The sequence below is a fragment of the Ambystoma mexicanum genome, chromosome 3q (assembly GCF_040938575.1).
Source record: "Ambystoma mexicanum isolate Mex_15411 chromosome 3q, UKY_AmexF1_1, whole genome shotgun sequence".
In the NCBI taxonomy this organism is placed as follows: Eukaryota; Metazoa; Chordata; class Amphibia; order Caudata; family Ambystomatidae; genus Ambystoma; species Ambystoma mexicanum.
Window position 1 is genome coordinate 1,018,331,939 of NC_090926.1, and position 24,217 is coordinate 1,018,356,155.

Consider the following 24,217-nt stretch of genomic DNA (forward strand, 5'->3'; position numbering starts at 1 on the left):
CCCTACTGTATGTTGGCCGTCGAGGCCAGGCCACGTGTTCGGCAGCGCCGAAGGATCTCCTCCGCTCTTCCTCTCCGTCGAAAATCTGTTCGGCGGAGAAACAGCTTCACAGCTAACGTCGAGGGGAGGGATCGTTAATAATATATTAAGTATAACAAAGGACCGAGGTCCGTGGCAAGTATTAGCAATGTCTCTCTAGGAGCTCCGCGAAAGGCGACCAGAAACTGGGCGGAAAAAAACAATCTGAGGGACCTCGACGCGTGAGGGATTGTGGGTACAACGCACATCACTATAGGGATAGTGTTACAGACACGCCTTGTCGACGTCCCCTTTTCGACTACGAAAAACAAAATGCAATACTCCGCAGTGACCACTGGATGTCGGACCTATGCACAGCATGTGATTCTAAGCAGATTAACAAACATCAGAAACTTTTATTTTAAAAAGAAACCGTTCCGGAATGGTTTCGTTTTAAAATAAAAGTGTAGGAAGAAGTTGAAACTTTCCTTTTCAGTGCACTGCACTGAGCATTCCCCTAAACAGCAGGAGCATGTGTTTTTGGGTTTGTATTGTGCGTGGCAGGGTGTGTGGCCATGGGATTTGTGGGGAGTGGTGCAGGCCAGTAGGGAACATAGTTCCACTACTTCTTTTCATACACTTCGACCACTATATATAGTTAGATCTAAGAAAGAATCTGCATTCCATTCCTGCTAGATGGGTCTCAGTGAGGAACACAATATCGGGGGAGAATCTGTTGAGAAACTGTAGGACTAACCTTCTCTTGATCCCAGAACACAGCCCATTTACGTTCCAGCTCATCACTGTGACTTTCCCCATCATGAGCCATCATCCCAAGGGAACTCTGCTGCCGCCCAGGACGTACTCATCTGTTCTTTCCCGCCCCCGCCGCCCATTGAACCCCTTCTCCACATGTCAGCCTCCAATCGGGTGCCCTTGTGCACTGCGTACATTGTGAATCCAACCCCAACAACGGTTGCCCAACTGTCTCCCCCTTCCCTCCCCAGACTCCTCCAAATTTGAAGCAACTGTGTGCGAAAAAACGGTGTCAACCATTTGCTGGTTAAACGCTGAAGCTGTCCATTCGATCCTCTGCTCCCTATCTGTAGTCGCTATTGCCCCTACACATCCTGCAAGAGTATTGTCCAGTGTCTGTAGGCGCCAAGTCATCCGTTGCCCTCTTCCCCGGGCGTCGGTTCCAAAGGTGCTGCCCGTTCAGTCGATTGCGAATCGAACAATGGAGAGTGGCCCAGGTCCGGTTCTTTTCTGGGCCGTCCTTTCAGCACTTGATGTTCTGGCAGTGAGAGGTCGTTTGTTTCAAGCCACGACCATGCCTCCTTCGGGTTGTTGAAGAGGTGCACTGTTCCATTGTGACAGACTTTAAGCTATGCCGGGAAAAAGAGCACTTATTTCATGCTGAGTGCATCTTCCACTTGACAGATTCAAAGGATTGGTGTGCTCTCTGGACCTCCCAGGTGTAGTCTGGAAAAAACCTTATCTGGTAGCCATTATATGTTGTGGGACCGGTAGCCCACGCCATTTGTAGCAGGGCGTCCCGGTCTCTGTTCAGCAGGCGTGCGATTATCATGCGGGGGGGTGCCCCCAAGTGGAATCAATGCAATACATGGGCAGATCAATCTCCGATCACTCACCCTTACTCATGCACTGTGCCATGACAGGTCCCAGGCCCCCCCCCGTACCACTATGGCAAATGCCCACAGACGCACTCACAATCAGGTTTTTAAAGGGGAAGTTGGGGACAAGCTAGAAGAATATATCACGATTAACTGAGGCAGTGTAGATCACTGGAGTACGGTATGGGAAGCCCTGAAAGTAGTTATGTGAGGAGAGATCATAGCGTGTGCAGGGGGCATCAGGAAAATGCTGAAGGGGGAAAAGGAAAAGCGGGAAGAGGAAATAAAACAGATGGAATCTGCCAGCCTGGGGACTTGGGTGGAGGAGGCAAAACTAGCGGAGGCTAGAACCGATTGTCAGACAGCGTGGGGGGTGACTAAGTTTGACTACATGACACGCACCACCAGAACACAAAGAAGGGGATAAACCCAGTAGATTGTAGGGATGTAACGGTATAACGTTAAAGATACCGTGAACCACTTAATTGAACAATAATAACCGTCACATTGTTTATACCGTTATACCGTTCACACCGTTAAGTGTGCTTTTCAATCTGATTTGGAAAGGCTGCAGTAAGCAATTGCTGCGCAGTCTTGGTTTTGCACTGTTGGATGTGCCTCTGCCAAGTAGTTTCAGTTGGAGCAGTTTTTAATGCCATTCGATAAACCACACGTGCCTTACACAAAATCAATATGTTAGCAATAGGAAGAATAGATACAGTGCCAAGAAGGAAAAGGGTTTACTTTGGGGTTTGTATATTTATAATGGATAATGTTCTCTAAACATATGGCGATGGGGGATTTCCCTGGTTCCATCATTGAATTTACATATAATAAGTCACACTGCGAAATTCACTCATCTCTGTGGGTATTCCCTGCTGCCATACCAAAGGGTAACATGTCAGTGATTACTGAACACCTTTTGGCCCGCAAGTAAACGAAAGGCTGTAACGTGAAGAGAGTGCGTGTGTGTGTGTCTAATCAGGACATTCCATCAGAACTTCCCAACCAAACCTGGGCCAGACAGAAGAAACACCATGAGAGGGGCCTGGCATCCTATTCAAAAGCCCTCAAGGCACCAGGTTCATACACCCTGAAAAACAATGTGTGTGTTTGTGTGTGTGTGTGTGTGTGTGTGTGTGTGTATGTATGTATGTGCACAAGCGTATACTACCATCAGCCTCCATTGATCTGTGGCATGCAGGTTATCAAGATGGCAACATGTTCATCTTCACCAGTAGCCAGTGGGGAAGCAAAAAGCCTAAATGACCACTTAAGAAAAGCTATTCAGTTTGCTTTGCCAGTTGCAGCAGGCCTTCACCCCACCCCCTCCTCTCCACACGTGTGTTTTTGTTTGGTGGAAGCAAAGCATTTCAGTGGAAAGTATGTTGAAAAGCCCAATTCTGGCCCTGGGTGCCTGGTTTGTTTGTGATGATACATCTGTCAATTTATGACCTTTTAGAAAATATTGGTTAAGATCAGTTAACTCCACCTGCTATACCGCGATAACCATGATATACTGTCATTTGGCAAGAAGGTTATCGTACCATCATAAAACGAATACCGTGACACCCCTAGTAGATTGTTAGCATGGCTGTGCAAGCGGGAGCACGGAAGACACCCAACAACCACGCTCAGGGGTGAGGACTGGTTATTACACAAGAGACACAAATCTATCAATGATACTTTTGCAGCCTTCTACACCAAGCTGTATGCTCATGACACCCCAGTGCCGCTGGCAGACATTTGCGACACACTAGAAGAGATTGAACTCCCTAAACTGGGCAAGTCACAACGGGAGGCTCTAAATGAGGTAATGACTCCGAAAGATGTGACAGAGGCAATTAGATCATTGGCCACCTGCAAATCCTCGGGAAGTGATGGACTCCCCAACCCACCAGAGTTTTATAACGCAAACGAAACACTGACCCCGGTACTCCATGAGGTGTTCTAGGAAGCATATGAAGTTGGAACCCTGCCAAAAAGTATGAGGGGAAACACTAATAATCCCAATACCCAAACCGAATAAACCGGCAGACGACTGCGACTCGTATCGTCCATTGGCAATGCTAAATTATGACACCAAAATATTGACCGCTATACTAGCCAAACGTCTGTCCAGAGTGATAGGGAGCCTTATACACGAAGACCAAAGCGGCTTTGTACCTGGTCGTAACACGACTGCCAACTTACGCAGGCTGCAGCATATTATGGCGCAAACAAAGCAGGAAGGGGAACACCTGGCGGTGATGTCGCTAGATGCCATTAAGGCATTTGACTCCATACATTGGGAATTGTTGATAGAGGTGCTGAAGGAATTCGGGTTTGGGGAAGGCTTTGTGAGGTGGATAAAAGTACTATATAAAAACCCCACGGTGAGAGTAAAAATGGGAACAATTGTGTCAAAGGCCTTGGATATACAGAGGGACACTAGACAGGGATGCCCACTATCGCCCATGCTTTACATTCTGGGGCTGGAACCAATTGCGATATATATCAGTAAACAATTTTACGATGCTGGGTTAAGAATAGGTGGGAAATATCACGTAATTTCACTCTAAGCTGACGATGTTCTGCTCTACTTGCGGGACCCTAAAAGCAATGCCCCAGGGGTCCTGGAAGTACTGGACAACTTTGCACGCTACTCTGGGATACGCTTCAGTAAGCAGAAGTCTTGTATGTTCCTGCTGGCAGGCCTGAGGGGGGCGGAAACTACCGGTGGTAGGGATACAGTGGCAACCGGGTACGTTCAGGTACCTGGGGGTCAAGATCAGACATACACCAGAACTCACACATGACCATAACAGTGGCCGTGATACAGGGCCTACGTAACTCAATGAAGTTCTGGTCCAAACTTCCGCTATCTATGATGGGCTGGGCATCTATCGCCAAAATGATTATCCTGCCAAGTTTTTATACTATTTCCAAAACGTCTGCTACTATGTCAGACCAACATTCTTCCGAACCTTAGAGGCCCTGGTCAGAGACTTTCTGTGGGGGACGACGCGCCACAAACTAGCACTGACCACGCTAACTATCTTAGAAAGAAGGGGTATACAACTCCCCAATTTCGAGAAATACTACTTCGCAGCACAACTCAGCCACATGACCAGATGACCGTCGGATGATGTCATTGCTGAGACGAGTCTTTTACAAGACTTCACCGCCCCGGCACACTTGAAAGAAATCCTGTGGATCCCGCAAAAACACATGACACATCTTGGGCAGGCAGGTGTGGAATAGGGTTAATCTGTCTTGCACCTGGTGTACCCCTATTAGCCTGAAATGACAATAATGGCGAGATAGGAATGGCAGACACTGACCTCCACACCATGAGACACTGGGAAAGGCTGGGCTTGTATCCCTGGGGGGACATGTATGAGGAGGGATTGTTCAGAGAACTGGAATCACTGTACGAAAATGAGGGGCTACCAAGAGGACAATTTCTGTGTTATCAGAAAATCAGACATGTGGCCAGAGTGAAATGGGACAAATGGCCAGAGGAACCAACAATAAACCCCATGGTGACAGAACTCTATAACCTGAGCGATGGGTGGAGGCCTGTGTCAAGGCTGTATGTCCAATTAAACGATAGGCCTAATCCCCGTAGCACCACACTTAAAGCTAAATGGGAGAAAGACCTAGGAGAAGCAAATACAGAGAAAGAATGGGAAAGGGCACTGATTCACCCTAAAGTAGTTTCCAGGAATGCAAGGTTTAGATTAATACAGATGAATGTCCTATACAGAACATATATGACCCCAATCAAGGTGGCAAGTTTCAATAAACTGACAAGGTCAGCATGCCCGTGGTGTGGCAATAGAGAGGCTGGCTTCATGCACATGTTTTGGGGGTGCGAGAAAGTACAAAGTTTCTGGGCAAAAACTGAGCAGGTGTGCAAAAAAGCTGGAGTCAATAGATATGACTGGTCCCCGAAAGAATGTCGCTTAGGCACATACCCCAGGCTGAGTAAAATCAAGCACGTAGGGAAGCTTATGGGCATGGTATGCATATTAGCGAAAAGGGCAATCGCAATGGCATGGAAAGCAAAGACGGGCCCGCAGTATGCATGGTGGAAAGTGGAAATGGAGCAATGGGCTGCAGCAGAAACAGAGGCTTGGGGTGCAGGCACTGTTGGGAACGCTGAGGAGGTCAATGCCACATTCAAAGCATAGAAAGCCTTGATCAGAGACATGTTCCTCCCACCTGACGACATGCCTCCCTGAATAAGCAGATGCAATCGGAAACATATTTAACACGTTAAAGGTATAAAGGGGCACTGATTTCACCCCCCCCCATATCACCACCCTTAAGCCGAGTATTGGTGGACTAGAAACATACCCTCATTGTCAGGGCAGGCTGCAAAACCTGCTAAAGCAAATGAAGACAGTTAACGTTTATTGTTTGTTACATGTGTGAACGTTAACATAAAAATAAGCAATGGCACTGCCATGTTAACTACTGCTGAACATTTTGTAATGCATAATTTACAATGCATTACAGGGGGGTTTTGGGGGTGGGGGGAGGGGGGGAGTTAAGTTTTTCCAAGAAGAGCTCCTTACTCGGTCCATCCTCCTTTTCGGGCACTCCGAGCATGCAAATATTTCGCCTAGCTCTTCCCTCGCTGTCCTCCGCGCTGTTTGAGTTGCGCAAGCTTCTGGGTGACCACCTATAACTGGGGGGTTGTCCTACCCTCTATGATTCAAAAACATGCATAACCATTTAAATGCAAATTGGTTTTAAACCCTTTTGGAAGCCCATACTCATGGGGCAACCATCATTGGAGACAAACACTCACTGCTAATGAACACATGTCATTGAGTTTTTGAAACCATCAGCTTTTCATTATTAATTCGGTGATACTCTTTCTTTTGCAAAATACTTAAGAATTTAAATCTGTATAACAATTCATAATAGCCATTGTACTGAACAAACACATGATTATGGCTAAAATTCATTAAAAAACTGTTTATAGGTGTCAAAGGCGTAAACAGAACACAAGTACATTTAGCAAACAACTTCCTAGTAGGTGAAAGATACCATGTAGTTCGGTACATAAAACTCAATGACAGTTATAGATTTTCAGGCCCTCTAGTCCTCCCCGCTTCCGGGCAGCCTCTTTGTTCATTTGTATCTGGGTGACCACCGACAGTTGCTTCTCCATTTTCTTAATGGTATCCTCTGACTCCGAAATATGCTGCTTCCCGGACCGTTGAGGCCATGTCTCGCATATCCCGCCTGAGGAAGGTCACTTCCATTGAGAGGCCGTCTATTTTCTCTTCCATGGAGGACCTGGATTCCCCTATGGCAGCCATTATATCTTGAAGCGTGATGTGGGGGTCTTGTGGATCATCTTCCGTGCCAGCTGTCTCGATGCCGAGGGGGGTTGGGAAGCACCCACCGTGTACTGGTCCATCTTACATTGGAGTCCGGTCTTCTTAGGAGAGTCTTGGCCTGTCCCTCCTCCGCTTCACCCCTTTTTTTGGGGTCCTGCAGCTGCCCTGCAGGCTTGACGCTGTCTTCCTGGCCCCTTTCCCTTTGTCTGCCTCCGGGTCTCTGTGCCGGCCAGAGGCGCTCTGCCTTCTTCCTCCCACCATGTGCTGGCCAGAGGCGCTCTGCCTTCTTCCTCCCAACAGGAAGGGGGGGGGTGCTGGGGGCTTCTGCTGTCCTGCAGCATGGTGGGTTAGGCTGGTGCTCTTGGTTGGTAATTGGGTTAGCTGAGGGTATATCTGTGTGCCCAGGCACTGATCTGGCGGTGGTGGGGGTTCCTGAGCTGCCGCGTGTAGCATTGGTGTCTGACAGCCAGGTTAGCACACAGCAGGTCATGTGCCTAGGTAGTGTCTCGGATAGTGGGGGTAGTGTCCCTATGCCGCTTGCCACTACGGGGGCTTTCTGTCCTCCTCCAGCCCCTCCATGGTCAACAGCCACTATGGAGATCACCACCCGCCGTGCTCATCACCTCGTTTGCCGTGGGATGGTGGCGGCTCTCCTTTGCGGTCTTCAACCTCCCGCTTGGGTGGGGGAGGGGCACCCAATGTCAGGTCTGCTTTGTTGCAGTGCGCGGTCACCAACCACAGCAGCACTCTTCTCCTGGGCTTGCTGCACCCCTACCCAGGGGGTTAAATATGTCACTGGTGCCCCTGTGCAGCGTTCCTGTCCACAACCGCAGAGTCAATGACGCAGGCAGGGCTTGGAAAAAGGCGCTTGTCACCTCACTCCCTTTCCGACGGTCCGTTCGCAGGGTTCCCCCTGTGAGGTTTTCTTCGGGATTACGGTGGGCTGCTGCCGCTACGTTTCGTTGTCCAGGCCAGTATTTCAAAACCCTGCAGGCATACGAGGAGCAGGATCAAACTTCAGGATATTCACGCTTCACGGGAGCTGTGAAGACTCACGTCCGCATGGCTCTGTTGCGCAACAGTGCCCCGAGTTCCCCAAAGAATTGGGACAACTGGTCAACTTCAGAGGTGTCCATGACGCCCAGGCAGTGGATTTAACATGGGATTCGGTTTCAGTAATGCTTACCTCGTGCCTGGTCTCTGCGGCGCGTTTGGACCCTCAGGGTAGCAGAGGCTGTGCATGCCACAGAGTGTGGCTGCTAGGACGTCTAAATGGAGGGTACATGTAAGGTACAGGTAGAATTCAAGTATGCCCTACATGGGTCCCCAAACTCCCTCTCAATTCCCTTGGTATATCCCTCTATGGGCGTTTGGCTCACCTGTATGTGGGCTTTCCACCCTGCAGTCAGTTGTACGGGCGCTACCTTTGGGATGCACTGCCAGTTACTTCACTGGTTTTGTGGCCAGACCAGCTGTGGCCAGTTCATTAGTGTCCGGTGGCCTTTGATTCAAAAGGGGTTCTCTTAAGACTGACGCAGGTCCTTATAGCTGGGTTGAACAGTTCATTGAGTGGTAGGTAAGTTCTGCTTCCTTGTAATCCTTTTGGTAGGTTAACACAGCAGCTTGCTGTGCGAGATGAGCGGAGTGTTGGTGTGATTCCAGCTGACACTGTGCCATTTCCGAGGTAAGTGTAAAGAGGAAAGTAACAGCTGTTTATGATCTGCAAGAGGTAGGGCTTGCCTGTGTTGCAACTTTGTTGTTGTTGTTGTTGTTGTTGTCTCCCCTCTGCAGGTGCTGGCCGGTGTCAAGCGTCTGAGCGCAGAAGTATCTTGTGCAGGATTGAAGGATAGCCGGTGCTGATGAGGGATGAACTCGAGTGCAGAGGAATCGCGCGATGTCAAGGGAAGTAAGTAACCAGGATAAAGTTGCTGTGGGTTTAGCGCTCAAGTTTTTTTCATTTCCTTGCAGGTCGCTGGAGTGTGTAGGTTGCTTAAGTCTTCTGGTTACCGTCAAGCTGCCTGTGCAGACTAACGCAAAGCAAAGCTGCACGCCTGGGTGTGGCTTTTATAGCTAGCCACTTCCATTAGGTAGCGTGAACTTCCCGATGGTTTCCCTGGCCTGATGATCGGCCCTCTTAGTGGAACCAGGAAGTTCCTTACTGTGCTGGCCTAAGTGCCAAGTACGCCATAGATGGGTCCAACTGGCCCTTACCCCAGTGTTCCCAAGTCTGGGAGTGCCCTTAGTGTGTGATTGAGAGGGCAAGTTAACCCTTGAAGGTGATGAGGTGTGCAGGTGTGGGGTGGTCTCGAGTAGTCATGACATCTTGTACGCTAACAGCTGCAAGAAGGTGACAGAATCCGTTCGGCATTGTTGTTTATTGTCACTGCACACCAGAAGATCGTCCACATACTGGATAATCGTGCTGGGTACCTGGATGTAGTATTCTGTTGAAGATACTGGGGGACTCGCTGTACCCCCCCCCGCCCTTGGGTAATATCGTGTGTTTGAGCCGCTGTCTGTCATGCGTAAATGCAGCGAGATAGAGAGTCTGGGTGCAAGGGTATAGAGAAGAAAGCATTCTTCAAATCCACCACTGTAAAGTGGGTCTCTAAGAACTACAGGAAATTCTGCATGTACGATGTCATGTAGTGAGGGGGAGGAAATCCTGTATCATTCCCCAACTAAACCCCCCCTCCGTCGCCCCTCCCCCATCACTTTTTGCTTTTTTTCTTTTAAATTGGATAAATCGATGTGTTGCATGGATATGTAGAAGGTACAATTATTCCCGGATTTAGGAGAGGTAATGGTGTCTCGGTATGCCTTATTCTGCTTCCCTGGCCACTGGATACTGTTTTGCCCGGGGAAATACCACACCTGGCATAAGTGTAATCCAAACAGGGGCCAGCCCCTCTAACAGCCCTACATCATGGGCATTAGTTGTCCATAATCATCTCTGGGAGCTATTCCAAATCTCTTTAAGTGAACAAGGGCAGGGTGACTACAGCCTTCATGGGACATTGCACTTTACGATATGTACCATGATTTCACACGAGGACGAATTTGCACGGGACGGTTAGCAATACAATGGATCTGGGATTTAACCCATGAAAAATGTGTTCATAAAGACAAAAGTAAGATTAGTAAACAACGGCACAATTAGCCCTGATTTGAAAAAGATTAATAAGTCATCGAAACACATGTAATCACAAAGGGCACCAGGTTACTTTAAAATAAACCACAAGATGTGGAGTTTTTGAACACTGAAACAGAGTCATTTGTCCTTTTCAGTAACAAGGTGGGCGCTCGGGAATAAGTTAATGTAACACCCCACACAAGTATGATTTCACAGGGGATTCAAATAGCCGACACTATCTCTCCATTGCCATCTCGATCGCCATTCGCACCCATTGGAATCTACACCAATCAACTCTTTTTGGCGACACCGCCAAACCTTGCAAATCCAATGAAAGTATCGTCCCTCCCACAAGCTCTGGGGACACAACAGGCCTGAAAATAAAATCTGATGGAACACTCCAACATGCCTTAGCAATCTGGGGCACTGCATCAAGTAAAACTGATTCCCATACACAAACATGTCCAGGTATGCCATGAACCACCACCTCCCCACCTGTGGCTTGTATCAACACCATCACACACATTCCTAGTGTGGCACATATTACCCCCGACTGTGAAAGAAATGGTCATGTTCAGTTTAAACAACGGGTCACGGCCTAACAAATTGGGGAGGTTTCCGGATACAACAGGGGTGCGCGTACCACCGTTCCTCCCATCTTGATTGCTACCTCTTCTGTGTATGGAACCATTGAGACAGCCCCAGAGAAGCATTGCGTGTCGAGCGTTACCTGATAAAGCAAAGTTTTCCTCACTGATTCATCATTTAGTGGCACTGGTGTCGACCATAAAGGTGAATTGCTCATCTCCTCTCTCAGCGCCCACCAAGTGTTTCTCATTAGGGTGGGTAGTCACGGACAGGACTGGGCATGCAAGAGCTTTCTGTGGGCTGTCCAAGTGAGGTTATGTGTTGGTCCCTGGAAATGTGAAAGGATTGCCCCCCGGCCCCGTAACACTGACCCCACCACTCCCTGTATGGGCCATCGTTCCACTGGGAACGGCATTGTTAGTGGGCACTGGGCTGCCGTATGAGTGGTGCTGCTGTGTCGCTTGCATTTGGGCGTGGCCGACACCTGCACCCGTGGGGGCATCAACGGCATCTGTGTGTATGCCTGGTGTATTTCATAGGATATGAAAGTGGGAAGCGGGGGTGCAGGAAAGTGTTACTGTGGCTGCACAGGGCCAGCAGGGTTATATAGATTGTACCTGGCCTGTTTCTACGTTCCATTTTCTGCAGCTCCAGCACTGGGTAGGTCCTGCTCCCCCTCTCTGCCCCATGCCTCCAAATCCCCCTATGCCCCCCTCTGCCTACCTGAAACCCTCCCCTCCTCTGCTGCGGACCTCCTTGGTACCATTCAGAATGCTGCGGCTGAGGTCTGCCATTCCACTTATCAGTTCCTCAGCCTGGCCAAAATGCTGCTATTCCCACATCTGTGCGATCTGCTGCTTGTTCTGCTAATTCTGTCTGAGTGGTGGTGGTGAACACCCCTTCAACTGCTATTTTAGCCAACTTTTTCCTGCACCAGTTGTGCTTCCAATCCCTGTGCCGTTTCTTTTTCTCTTTCTTTAATTCGCGTACAGTGGTGCATAATTATAGTTTGAATTCCAGTCCATCCTTTTGGTTCTATGCCCACCATCTTCGCAAGCACCTTCTGAACTTCCTTTCGGCTCCCCCATCACTGTCCTCGACATATCCTGAACCTTTAAAATATTTTGTGCCGAGACCTCGTCATACCCCATCGTGTGCTGCATTATAGAATGAAACCGGTGTGTCGGTGTAGGCCTGTCGCAGTGCATCCCACACCTGTGCCCTGATATTGTTAAACATTGCCCTGCCATGTGTGTCATCAATTTTCGCTCCCGGATTTCTAGCTCTTACCCAGACATCCTCTGCCTGATCCCCCTACTATTGCCACAATGGGTTTTAAGCTACACATGACTGAGTCAGAAGTAGAGGGGCGTAGGTGGAGGTGGATGGCTGAAATAGGAGGACAGTGGATTGTACTTCTAAAAACGTATAATTTTTTGTGGTCACTGCCAGACGCCTACATAAATATAGTGGATACCCTATTATATGGGTGGGTGATTTCAACATGATTATGGACCTTAAACTGGACTGATCGTCCCCCAAAAATAGCCCCCTAGCAAGAGCTGCGCAAAACCTGGCTAGAAATAGCACAAACACATGTGTTGCGTCAGTTAAAGCCCCAGAAATGGCAATATGCATATTATTCTACAGTCCATGACACACATTCATGAATCAACTACATTATTACAACGCAACAGATGGGCGCAGTGGAGTCCTGCAAGATTCTACTGAATGCTCTCTCTGATCACTCCCCAGTGGCGATGACCATCAACATCTCTGGATGCCTAGTTGACCAGCGGCCTTTGAGGTTTAAGAGCGAGAATCTGCTGGAGAAGAACTTCCAGCAAGGTATTAGGCAGGATATAATAATATTCTTGGAACAGAACATAGCTTTGGTTGAGAGCTACTCCACCATCTGGGAGGTATTTAAGTGCTTTATTACAGGAATGTGCATCTCATGGGAAGCCAGAGCCCTCAAAGGTATTAGGAGAGAGCTGCGCGAGCTGGAGAATAAGATTAAAAAGCTAGAAGTACCATTTGCAAAGCATCAATATGGGAGTACGCTTGGGGAAATAGGTCAACACCTGGTGGCTTTTCAGGAACAAGCCAATTGGGAAATCCCTAGATGGGAACATATAGGCTAGAAGGTACAGAGACAGAGATAGGCCCTGACCGCCTGTTTGCTAGGTCGCTACGGCATGGAAAAGAGCAACATACAATCAAGGCAGTGCTTAATTAAGTCGGGGTCAGATGAAGTGAAGGAGACATTAACACCACATGCCTGGACTATTATCAGTCACTATACACAACCACAACGCAACCCCATGATAATACTTGCACCGTATTGGCAGGAGCTATGACTCCCTAGAGTTTAATGTGCTCCCGGAGACTATTAGGACTGCATACATAACACTTCCCTTGAAGCAGGAAGAACAGTGAAAATCCTATAGGCTGGTCTCATCACAGAATACAGAGACCAATATATTAACATAAATTCTGTCCTCACGCCTGCTGCATTTAATGCCAGTATTGGTCAATCTGGATCTACACAGCGTAGCCTCTGTAGACTTTATTCGGTTTAACCTCAGTAGACCCCAGAATCCCATAGGCGATTGCCACGTTGGATGCTGAAAAGGCATTCGACTCAGTCGTCAGGCCCTTCATATTTGAAGTGTTGCACCAGATGGGGCTTGGAGCAGGTTTTAGAAGTATGGTTAAGCTCATATCTCTTCTCCCAAGGCGATAGTATGTACTAATAAGACCTCTTCTCTGCTCCCTTGGAACTCCAAAAGGGGCACGACAGGGATGCCTATTGCCTACCCTCCTTATTCTCGTTGGTCATTGAGGCACCGACGTGCTGTCTGCATAAATACCATTCAATTAGGGGTTTATTAGTGCAGGATAAACAGTCTTGTTATATGCCAACAACATGCTCCCTTTAATTAAGGACCCAAGGGAAAATCTGGCTCCCATGATGGAGGACATAAAGAGTACAGTGTAACGTCCAAGCTAACAACTGGGGGAAATCTGAGCTCTTACCGCTCTTCCCAATGTGGCTAAAACAGTAAAGACAAGGCATTCCTGTGGTGAGAAAAAAAAATAAAAAAAATAAAAAAAATCAAATATTTGGGTGGTAGGCAAGATTGTGTGCCGTATCCTTTGGGTGCCCTACTGCAACCTTGACCTCCTGGCAATAGGAACCCAACCTTTGGTATACGTCTGTACTACACAGGTTGGTAGTGTGGCTGAGCAGCCAGGATTATCTCAAGAGGCTGGCTGATATGCCAGACCTTGTTTTGTGATGGCGCTGGCGGTATGTTGTTAACCAAAGGTTGTGACCCTAGATTGCTTGAGTTGTTAGATATCTGAAATAACGGAGAATGGACTCCTGACTCGTTGTCATCAATAAGGGTTTAATGTGGTAACACACAAATCACAGGTCTAGCAAGGTATGCTAGGTGAAGGTGAAACAAGAGCCAACGCGCATTTCTACCGTAGTCTTTATCAAGGCAGAGTAGGAAATGAGAGCCTGGAGAACCTCCCAGTAGCCAATCTGTGCAATGATGAGACGTTCCGAGGTTCAGTATTGATGGCAATGAGTCATGAGTCCCTTCTCCAGGTTGCCAGTGAATTCGTCGAAAAAAATTGGTCGACCAGACAAATGGTCGAATCAAATTGGTCGAAAACCATTTCGTCGAATTTTTTTTTTTTTCTATTTTAACCCTTTTTTTTTTTTTTTTGGGGGGGTCCCCCCCCCAACCCCCTTTTTTTCTCTAAAAACCCATTTTTTTAACAAAACGAAAACCCAAAAATAAATATATAAATAAAAAAAAATTTTCGACGGAATGGTTTTCGACCAAATTGCGTCGACCAAATTGCAGTCGACCAGTTTTTTTCGACGAGTTGACTGGACACCCCTTCTCCATTATTTCAATATCTAACTCCTCAAGCAATCCAGGGTTACAACCTTTGGTTAACAACCTACCGCCAGCGCCATCACAAAACAAGGTTTGTCATATCAGCCAGCAACTAACCCGCTAGGAACATTGGAGTTTTGGTTCCCTGACAAACCATGTGCCAGGACGCAGGTACTATTATACCCACCAACTAACTCTTGCTGGTTGCGCAGGGGACCGCCGTCCTTTCAACTCCAACAAATTGAACCTTATCTCAAGAGGGGTCAATGTGAGCAGTAGGATTGTAACAGAGTTTCACAGTGACAGTTATTCAAATTAACACTTACACTCAAGGTTTTGTGATTAAACAATTATTAATTTAACAGGTCAGTTATATAAGCCTTCTTCAGGAATAAGCAAAATATGTAATTATAATACACTTCAATACACACTGTTTCTCTAAATCAGATGATACCCATTGGGGATGGCACACAGACACTTTCTACACCCTCAGGTGACTAAATAGCTAGGACACTGGACATTGATTTATCACTGGTACATTTAGAGCAATACTGAGTTTGGTGCAAAGGTTAGATATGGGAATAAAACAAAGGTTAAAAAATAATTCAGTAACAGGTAAGTACTTTTGAAAACCTTCAAATGAAAAATAAATGTAACCCTTTCGTGGGGGGAAAGGATAAAGGCACAGAGTCAAAAGGTAAGAAGAGTCTCAGGGAGACAGGACAGCCAATGCTAACTTGTCTAGGGGAGCTGAAGATCTTATTTGCAGCGAAGAGCAACACTGCGGTTCTCGGATACTACTTCAGACTTTCCTCGCAACTGGGGTCCAGCACTCTATTGAGATGGCTCAGGCTCGGTCAGTCCTGCTTCAGGGAAGTCCGGAGGATCTTTCTGGCGCTTGGGTCCGACTTAAAAGCAATCCACTCGATTTGGTGTTCCTCTACATGGCACATCGGTTCCAGCAGCAACAGCCAGAAGTACAGCCAGCTCCGAGAGGATGTCCAAACGAGTTCACTTTGGAGTGGATTGGTGCCACCAACTCAAGGGGAGAAGTCATCCTTGCAGGGCTTCTCTAAGCTAAAACGAATTAGGAGCTTCAGCATAGCAGCAGGGCTTCACAAAGCAAACCAATGGTACAGGAGCTGCAGCAGGCATCTCTTCCAAGTTCTTCGGATTCCTTCGTCCAGTGGTCGACTCTGCCTTCCAAGCCAAAAGCCTTGCCTTTTATGCAGGTTTCTCCCATTCATTCCAGCCTAGCTGTCAATCACACAGCAGGATGGCTGTCCTTGCCGGACAGCCTGCCGGTCAATCTCCTTTGGGTGCATTTCTGTAACCAGGGGGCAGGGAGTTTCGGCACCTCCCTCACTTCCTGCCCCTGCCAGACATGCTGGAGCCAGAGGCAGGCTTCACTCATCAATCTCACCAAAGACAAAATGAACAACGGAACCAAACCTGGTTTGGCACGCAGAGTAAATCTCAAGAAGGACCTTTCCAACAAGAAATGGCGAAAAAAGAAAACTACGGCCATTTTGACAAAATGGGCACCCATAGGTGCCTTACTGCAGCTGGGAATGCAGCCCGCAGTAAAAACAAACAACGGTAGTAAAAGGCAAACCACTGCCACCAGCCATTCATTGTAGAAAGGGCAACATAAAAATGTTACATGAGAAACTAAGTAACCCCTCCAGGACCCTATGGTAAGATAGTGTGCTGGGTCTAGAAAGTTAAAATATGTAAGCAAAGTCAATTTCACTTCACTGCTTTTGGAAACTTAGCAAGAGAAGGTATTTAAACCTTTGGGAATTCTAAGAGACTTCCCTGTGCCACTGCACTGAAGGTGCTGTGTGTCACAATGTAAAGATGATGCCTATGGAGTTTGTCAGACTCCAAAGTCAAACAAAACACAGTGACCAAATCACAAGAAAAATACATAAGAGGGTGAAAAAATAAATAAAGGTCCCACTCTCTCCAGGTTAGAAATTAAAAGTTCTCAAGTCCTGAATTAGCACATTTCTGACAATTCTCCCTAACACTGGGCATAGCGGTCTATGAGCAGAATACACATGCACACAAGAGTACTGTGCCACCCACCTCCCCACGTGGGCCAGCGTATTGAGGCCAGTGAATACCTCCAGGGAGGGAGGTGTGTGGGGGCGGGAGGGGGTGATGAAGCCATGGTGCATCACCCACAGAGTATTTCAACATGCAGCTAAGGCTGCTTAGTCAGAAATACCCTATTCATCACTGCTGCCGCTCTAATATGCCAGGACTGCCCATCACGTTTGAGGGACAACTGCACATGTGTTTCAATAGACTGGGGCTATGAACTATGGGCTTAACTATCTTTATACTATAGATTGAAAATGGCACTAAAGAAAACATTCCTAGGCTTACCCTGGGAAACCTCAAATTTCTGAACTTACCCATGAGATTGGGTAATGAAAATGAAATGAAAACGAATGGTGGCCAACATATATAATAGGATGCAGAGGAGCAGTAGCTTGCTTCAATCGCCGTCTAGAAGTAGGTGGGAAGCTGCGCTGGAGCATCCTCTCAGTAACTCTTAATGGAAATCAGCATACCAAACAAACTAGTAGAAGATCACTAAATAAAGACCATAAAACTCAACCATTTCAAATCTTCACCAACTATACCCTACCCCTCACACTCTGTACAAACGGATTCCTGAATTTACCAATAGCTGGCCTTTATAAAGCGGAATCCATTGAGAAAACAGTTTCTTAATCTAGCAATGACTGTAGCCAGGAGATGTGTGGCTGTGCAATGGAGTGGGAAGGGGCCACCGAGAGTTGAGACTTGGAGGAGAGACTTGGTGTACTGTTACAACCAAGCTGAAAAACATGACACGTTAATACTCCAGGCTAGCAGGCCCAAAGATATATGGGCTAGATTCAAGACATCTGCACATGGTGTATGCACCAAATAACATCAATATATATTGAGTCTAGTTATTCCCCCCGTTGAAGAAAGGGGTCTAGAGCTCCCACAGGTGCTGCTGGATACGGGTATTCACTTGAATGAATTAAGGATTCACAATAAGCTCAACGGTCTAGGGAATTGCTTCGGAAATTAATTTTATGATTAATTTGTGTATTCACTCTATGCAATGAAGTTTAAGAATATGTCGCTGTCTAGTTTCTTTTGCACTTATATACATACCTTGTAAGAAAATCATCAATGGAGGGTAAAAAAATATAAAATTAAATTAAGAAAAGGGAATAAATGTTTGATACTCCATATACACCTCCCATATCTGTTCTAGCAGCAGACAATGTGCGATAATCAGCGGCCAAAATAGCATGGCACAATATTCATTTAAGTGGCTTTACAGTCAACAAAAAAAAGTTGCAACATGAAACAATGGAAATGACAACTACTGTAACACAAAAGGCGGTCTTTCAGAGGGCGTCTGGGCAGGCACCAATTTTGAGGTTATCTATTTGCAGAATGGGTCATGGCCACCTTAGTATGCATGTAAATATTGGCTTTTATTGTTTAGCTACATACCTCTGCACTTTTCTGGGCTTTCTTTCTCTCCTTCTTTGACAGCTTCTTTTCAACATTGGCTTGACATTCTGTCTCCTTCTCATAACAGTTTTGGCTTTCTTTCTCTTTTTTATAATTGGCCCAACCTCCTCCTTCCTTTTCAGAAATGGCTTGTTCTCCTTTAGCCTTTTCAGAAATAGTGTGGCCCCCTTTATTCTTTTCAGACTTCGCTTGGTCTTGCTTGTTTTTGTCTGAACCGACTTGTTCAGACAAAAACTTTTCATTTTCCGAAGTGACTTTACCCATTGAGAGATCTACTCGGCATGCTCTCTTTTCCTCACGAACATCTTTTGTTCCCTGTACCTTTTTAGGACTTGTTGGACAAGTCTTTGTCTCTTCCCTTTGGATTTCAGTCTTGCTGATCACTTTAACAGAACGTTGATCTTGGGTTTGAACAGCCATACTTTCAACTGATTTGCCATGGTTTCCTTTGATCAGTGCTGTGGCATAGGACTTTTGCGCTGCACAACTCACCTGGATTGGTTTTTCAAGGTCTCTGGTACTTGGCGCAAGTCCACATGTCTTTTCGTTTTCCACCAACTGCGTAGCAGGACTCGCATCAGCAGTATTTTTACACTCTTCTACCTTTCCAGCTAAGGAGGTTGTAGTTGGGCCTTCCTCTTGCATTGGAAAGTTGCAAGGGTCCACATCAATACTGCCACAGACACCAGGAGAGGACTCAGTCATTGGGGCTGCAGACTGTGTCACCTGGGAATCACTTCCTTTGGGCGGTCCATCTTCTGTGACACTTTCTACTTCCATTGAATCAACCAACCTCTGTGTCACTGTGTTTGATGACGTGAGAAGGACCTGCCTCTCAACTTGCATGAGATTGCCTGATGCTTCATGCAGCATGCTACCAGCTTCTGACTCAAGAGATGTTGTGGACTCAACCTGCTCCAAGTACACATTTGTTTCTGTCAGTGGAGCCGTTTCAAGGATCTTTGATGCTAGGGACTCCGTCTCCCCTGAGGTGGGGTTCTTGTGTTTTCGCTTACGGTTTTTCTTTTTCTAAATCAGAAAGCATACAAATAAAAATAAAAAAAAAACAAAAAAAAAAACGATGGTCAATTTATTGTTTGGTTCACGTTTTACAACTTGTATTGCCTACCTGGTTCGGACTCATCAACATTCAGTTAGTTTAACTAATTAATAGAGTCATTTAGAGCACACATACATTTCTCAAAATATGAAATGAGATATCCTCAATGGAAAACAAAGACAACCAGCAAAAGGGCCAACGGACAACCTCTTTTCTTTTCAGATTACTCCCTCCTTCAACACGGAGGCAGACCAGGAGCATGGAGAGATCATGAGGGGCGGGGGAAATGGCCCAATTTTCCCACCATAAAGGGCCATCCCTCTGGAGGTCTCTAGCATAGCACCTCCTTCATTCAAAACATAAGAAGTTCAGAAGAGCAAAGAAAGGACAAATTACTTCCATGGACATTCTGGTTCTCATTTCTCCTCTGCTGCACCCCTGAACCCTTCGCTCCATGGTTAGACTATGCCTGCACACTGCCAGGTGGACCGAAAATTTCAAAATATGTGCTGCCAATTTAACATTTTTAGAATACAATGTTGCTCTGCATGGCACGTCCGTCACGTCACACACAGTACCCAATTCCATAGAAATTGGAGGTCCAATTGTCACACTGTTCTGAAAAGATCTCCCATATATATGGAGGGAGAAGGAACACAAGCCTTAACAAATGCCATGGTAACTCTCATATACAAAAAAGGTTTCACTAATTAGTTGTAGAATCCTACCCAACAATATTAGGGTGGGGGATCTTAATGTTAAAGGTTATTTGTACCGCACACTATCACCACCGGAGTGGTCCCCTGGCGGATCTGAAAAACGAAAGTGGGTGAGGCGAGTTAGTGGGACCGAGCGGGAAAAGTGCAAGAGAGCAGTGATGTGCTGTTGGCAGCTTCAGTTCGGTTAGCACCATTCGCTGAGCTTGGGTGTGCTTTTCGGTTGGTAACCGTCGTGCAAAGATATGTGTGATTTGTTTTTTGTTGGTGCAGTGAAGTTTGTGCAGTTTTCTGTGATTTAGGGTTGTGTTTGGTTAGAGTTTGAGAAGTGTATGTAGAAGGGTGAGATTGTTAGTGGGTTGGTTATTGGCCTCGCTATCTAGATGTGATACGTGCTAATTTCCAGGTTCTTTCTAGATGTGGCGCTGGCTAGTATTCACAATCCTGTCTAGATGTGACGCAAGCTAATATTCACAATTCTGTCTAAATATGCCCCTGGCTAACATTTACAATATTTGCGATGCTATCTAAATGTGGCACTGGCTAACATTCACAATCCAGTCTAGTTGTGACGTAGGCTAAAATTCACGATTCTATATAAATGTGGCAATGACAATATTCACAATCCAGTCTAGATATGACACAGGCCAATTAATACTCGCAAATCTAAATGTGGTACTAGCTAACATTCATGTTTCAAACTATCTTGTTTTCAACGCAAAATTGTGTGCATGTCGATTCATGAAATTTTCTTAAACTTACCATAACAATTTTCTGCTTGCAAAGTGTTGTGGGTGTGCACATATCCCCAGTGAGTGTTTTACTGCTACAATTTCTTACTTTTCACAGATCCTTGTGAACTAGCATTGAATGCTAGCACAGGCACCATGGGTGGGGTCAGAAGGGGTAGCACAGGAGAACACTGCTTGGCATTAAGAGCAAATCAACAACGTTCAAAAATAAAGTCAGACAATTTGGCAGTACAGCAAAGAAAATGCTTTCATTTGCATTCAAGGATCGGAAACTCTAATAACAGTCTAGAAACTGCCCCTTCTGCTTCTTTCGATCCGCAACTGTTGAGGGCTTTTCAATATAGTCAAATGTCTTGTACCTAGTGCTTCTTGCATCCAAAATCAGCTTAACTGATGACCGTGAATTGCAGTAGAGGGGGCCCTAGTTACAGGAGAAGGAGATTAATGTGTTGTACCTTTGTATTGCTTCTATTAAGTCAAATCTATGTGAATTTCTTCAAAAGAGTTGCCATAAGAAACCCCATTGAGGCTCTTGTTGAATTTTCATCTCAACTGTAGGGAGCCGGGGTGGGCGGAAAAAAACCAGGCAGCGGGGTTCGAAATTGAGTGGGCTCGCACCAATTTAGATCCTGCTTGCAGCCTAGAAGAGCTTGGTTAGCTTGACTCCAAAAGCTACCAGGAGATACTTCTGGCTCCCTGGGCCAATTGATGCAGAACAAGAGCAGAACAAGCACACCTATTTGATTTTTATTCTGTGAATTACGGACAATCTGTAAATAAGTAGTACACATCTATATGACACAAAGCATAAGGGGGTCAGAAATAATGGTCAAAATTGTATTGTTGCAGGTATTGTTTGGCACGGGTAGTATAGATCAGTGGCAACGCATTAGACTTGGAAGCAAAACGACGCTGAGTAACACAGGTTAGAATCCAGGTCCCCGCACTTAAAAACCTCTTCGGTATTAAGGGCGTTATAAGGAGCAAGTTAATTACCTGTAAGTGTTGTTCTCCAGCATGGATCTGGCATGGGTTCACATGCTCATGAATATTCCCCGTCGTCAGGCCGGGAATCCTCGGTATAGAAAAAAAATCAGTATCAGTTTCGTTTCTGATCTGTCTTTCTTATTAGTAACCAATCACTGGTCTCTGGGTCATACTGCCCCTGCCAATGACTGCCCTCTCCCTAAGCCCCGCCTCTGGCAGCCATCCTCAGATTTGGTAGCACGTAAAGTGGCAGTATGACCAAGTGAAGAGCCGCAGAGGGGTAGGCGGGAGGGTTCGCATGTGAATCCATGCCAGACCCATGCTGGAGAACAACAGTTACAGGTAAGTAACTTGTTCCTTCTCCAGCATGGGGTCTGGCATGGATTCACATGCTCATGAATAAGAGAATACATAGCAGTACACACATGCACAACCACGGGAGGTGGCAACAGGCTCAACATTAAGCAATACAACAACTCAACATTAAGCATCTCTTACCTCCTCACCAGGCTCACCTTAGGCGAACAGGTTGCGCAGCACTGCTTGGCCGACCCTGGAGTCCCGATCGGCGCAGTAGAATCTTGTGAAGGTGTGCGTCGACCTCCACGTCGCAGCCCTGCAGATGTCCAGCAGGACCACACCAGAGAGGAACGCCATGGTAGCAGCGATCTCTCTGGTCGAATGGGCTCTCGGACGTCCGGGCAGCGGTCGGTTTGCCAACCGGTGACAGTGCATGATGCAGCTGGAGAGCCATCTGGAAATGGAAGTCTTCGAGAGAGCCTTCCCTTGATTCACAGTCCCAAAGTTCACAAACAGCTGTGACGTCTTCCGAAAACTCTTTGTGTGGTCCACGTAGAACTTCAGCGCTCTAGCTACATCCATCGAGTGCAAAGTCCTCTCGGCCGGCGACGAAGGAGACGGGAAGAAAACTGGCAACACCAAGGGCTCATTGAGGTAGAAGTCTGCCGGCACCTTGGGCATAAAGGAGGGGTGCGTCCTCAGCACCACCCTCGTGTCATGAAAAGTCAAGTATGGAGGCTTGCAAGATGAAGCCTGGATCTCTCCCACTTGTCGTGCGGAGGTGTTGACCACGAGGAAAGCTGTCTTCCATGACAGGAACTTCAAAGGCGCCGAATGCATAGGCTCGAATGGGGCCCCCCATGAGCCTGGTCAGCACCACATTAAGCTCCCACGCCGGGGCAGGAGCCTTCACCGGCGGGAATGATCGGAATAGTCCCTTCATGAATTCTTTCACCAGGCGATGAGACCACAAGGACGCCCGTCCCGTAGTCCTGGTATATCGGGAGAATGCAGCCAGATGTATTTTGATGGAGGTGTGAGCCAGTCCAACTTTGGCCAGCGACAGTATGTACGGCAGAACATGAGTGCCGTAATCCGCAGAGGGTTAATCTTCTGTGCACGGAACCAGAAAGAACCTCTTCCATTTATGTCCGTAGCACTTGAGAGTTGAGGACGCCCTGGCCTTTGCAAGAACCTCTCTGCAGTCGGCCGGGATGTCATACCCTCCAAACTCTAGTGCTGCAGGAGCCAGGCCTGCAAGTTCAGCGACTCTGGGTTGTGGTGAAGAATGGCGCCTCCTTCTCTGGAGAGAAGGACTGCGTCCATCGGCAGCTTGACTGGTGTGGACGTTGACAAGTCCAGAAGGTCCAGGAACCAGATCTGTCTCGGCCACGCTGGTGCGACGAGGATCATCCTGCACCGGGACCTCTTGAGCTGGTTGATGAGCCGGAGCAGCAACGGCAGCGGAGGGAACGCATAAAGTAATAGGCCGTCCCAGGGGAACGAGAAAGAATCGCCCATGCTCCTCGGCTGGGGGAACCTGCTGGCGAACCTCCGGCATTTGGAATTTGTCGCCGTCGCGAAGAGATCGATTTGGGGTTCGCCCCATCGTCGGAAGAGACGATCCACTTGATCCTGGCGTAGTTCCCACTTGTGGCACGAGCGCAGCTCCCTGCTGAGTGAGTCGGCGATCGTGTTTTTTTTATTCCTGCCAGATGAAGAGGCACCAGAAACATCCCTTGGGCAACGGCCCAATGCCACAGATCCTGGGCTTCCTTGGATAGGGCCGGGAACCTGGTTCCGCCCGGCTTCCGGATGTAGAGCATCGTGGTGGTGTTGTCGGTGAAGATCCTCACCACCTCGCCCTTGAGGGACAGAAGAAAGGACCTGAGGGCCCAGAACACTGCGCGGAGCTCCAAGATGTTGATGTGGAGTGACTTCTCCTCCGGGAGCCAAAGGCCTCTCACGTGAAGATCTCCGGAGTGCGCTCCCCGACCTTCCAGGGAGGCGTCCGTCGTCACCGTCACCTGGTGAGCTGGGGTCTTAAAGTCCGTGCCCGCCGACAGATGGGAGCGGGTACCCCACCAACGGATCGCCTGACGGAATGTCTCATTGAGAGGGATCCTGTCCTCGAAGCTGCCCATCGACTGGACCCAGCGGGCGTCGAGGAACTCTTGTAAGGGGCGCATCCGAAGCCTGCAAAGGCGCACCAGATAAATGCAGGAGG

At 47.4% G+C, this 24,217-nt stretch overlaps 1 protein-coding gene across 3 annotated transcripts in view; it reads right to left on the reverse strand.

The window, feature by feature from the left end:
- Positions 1-24,217, reverse strand: part of RNF213 (ring finger protein 213) — a 3,248,263-nt gene that overhangs the window by 3,061,175 nt on the left and 162,871 nt on the right. For all 3 annotated transcript variants that reach the window (XM_069655189.1, XM_069655190.1, XM_069655188.1), the window contains exon 3: positions 18,155-19,204. In XM_069655189.1, coding sequence (XP_069511290.1) covers positions 18,155-19,204 — 1,050 coding nt within the window. The remainder of the gene's footprint in view (positions 1-18,154; positions 19,205-24,217) is intronic.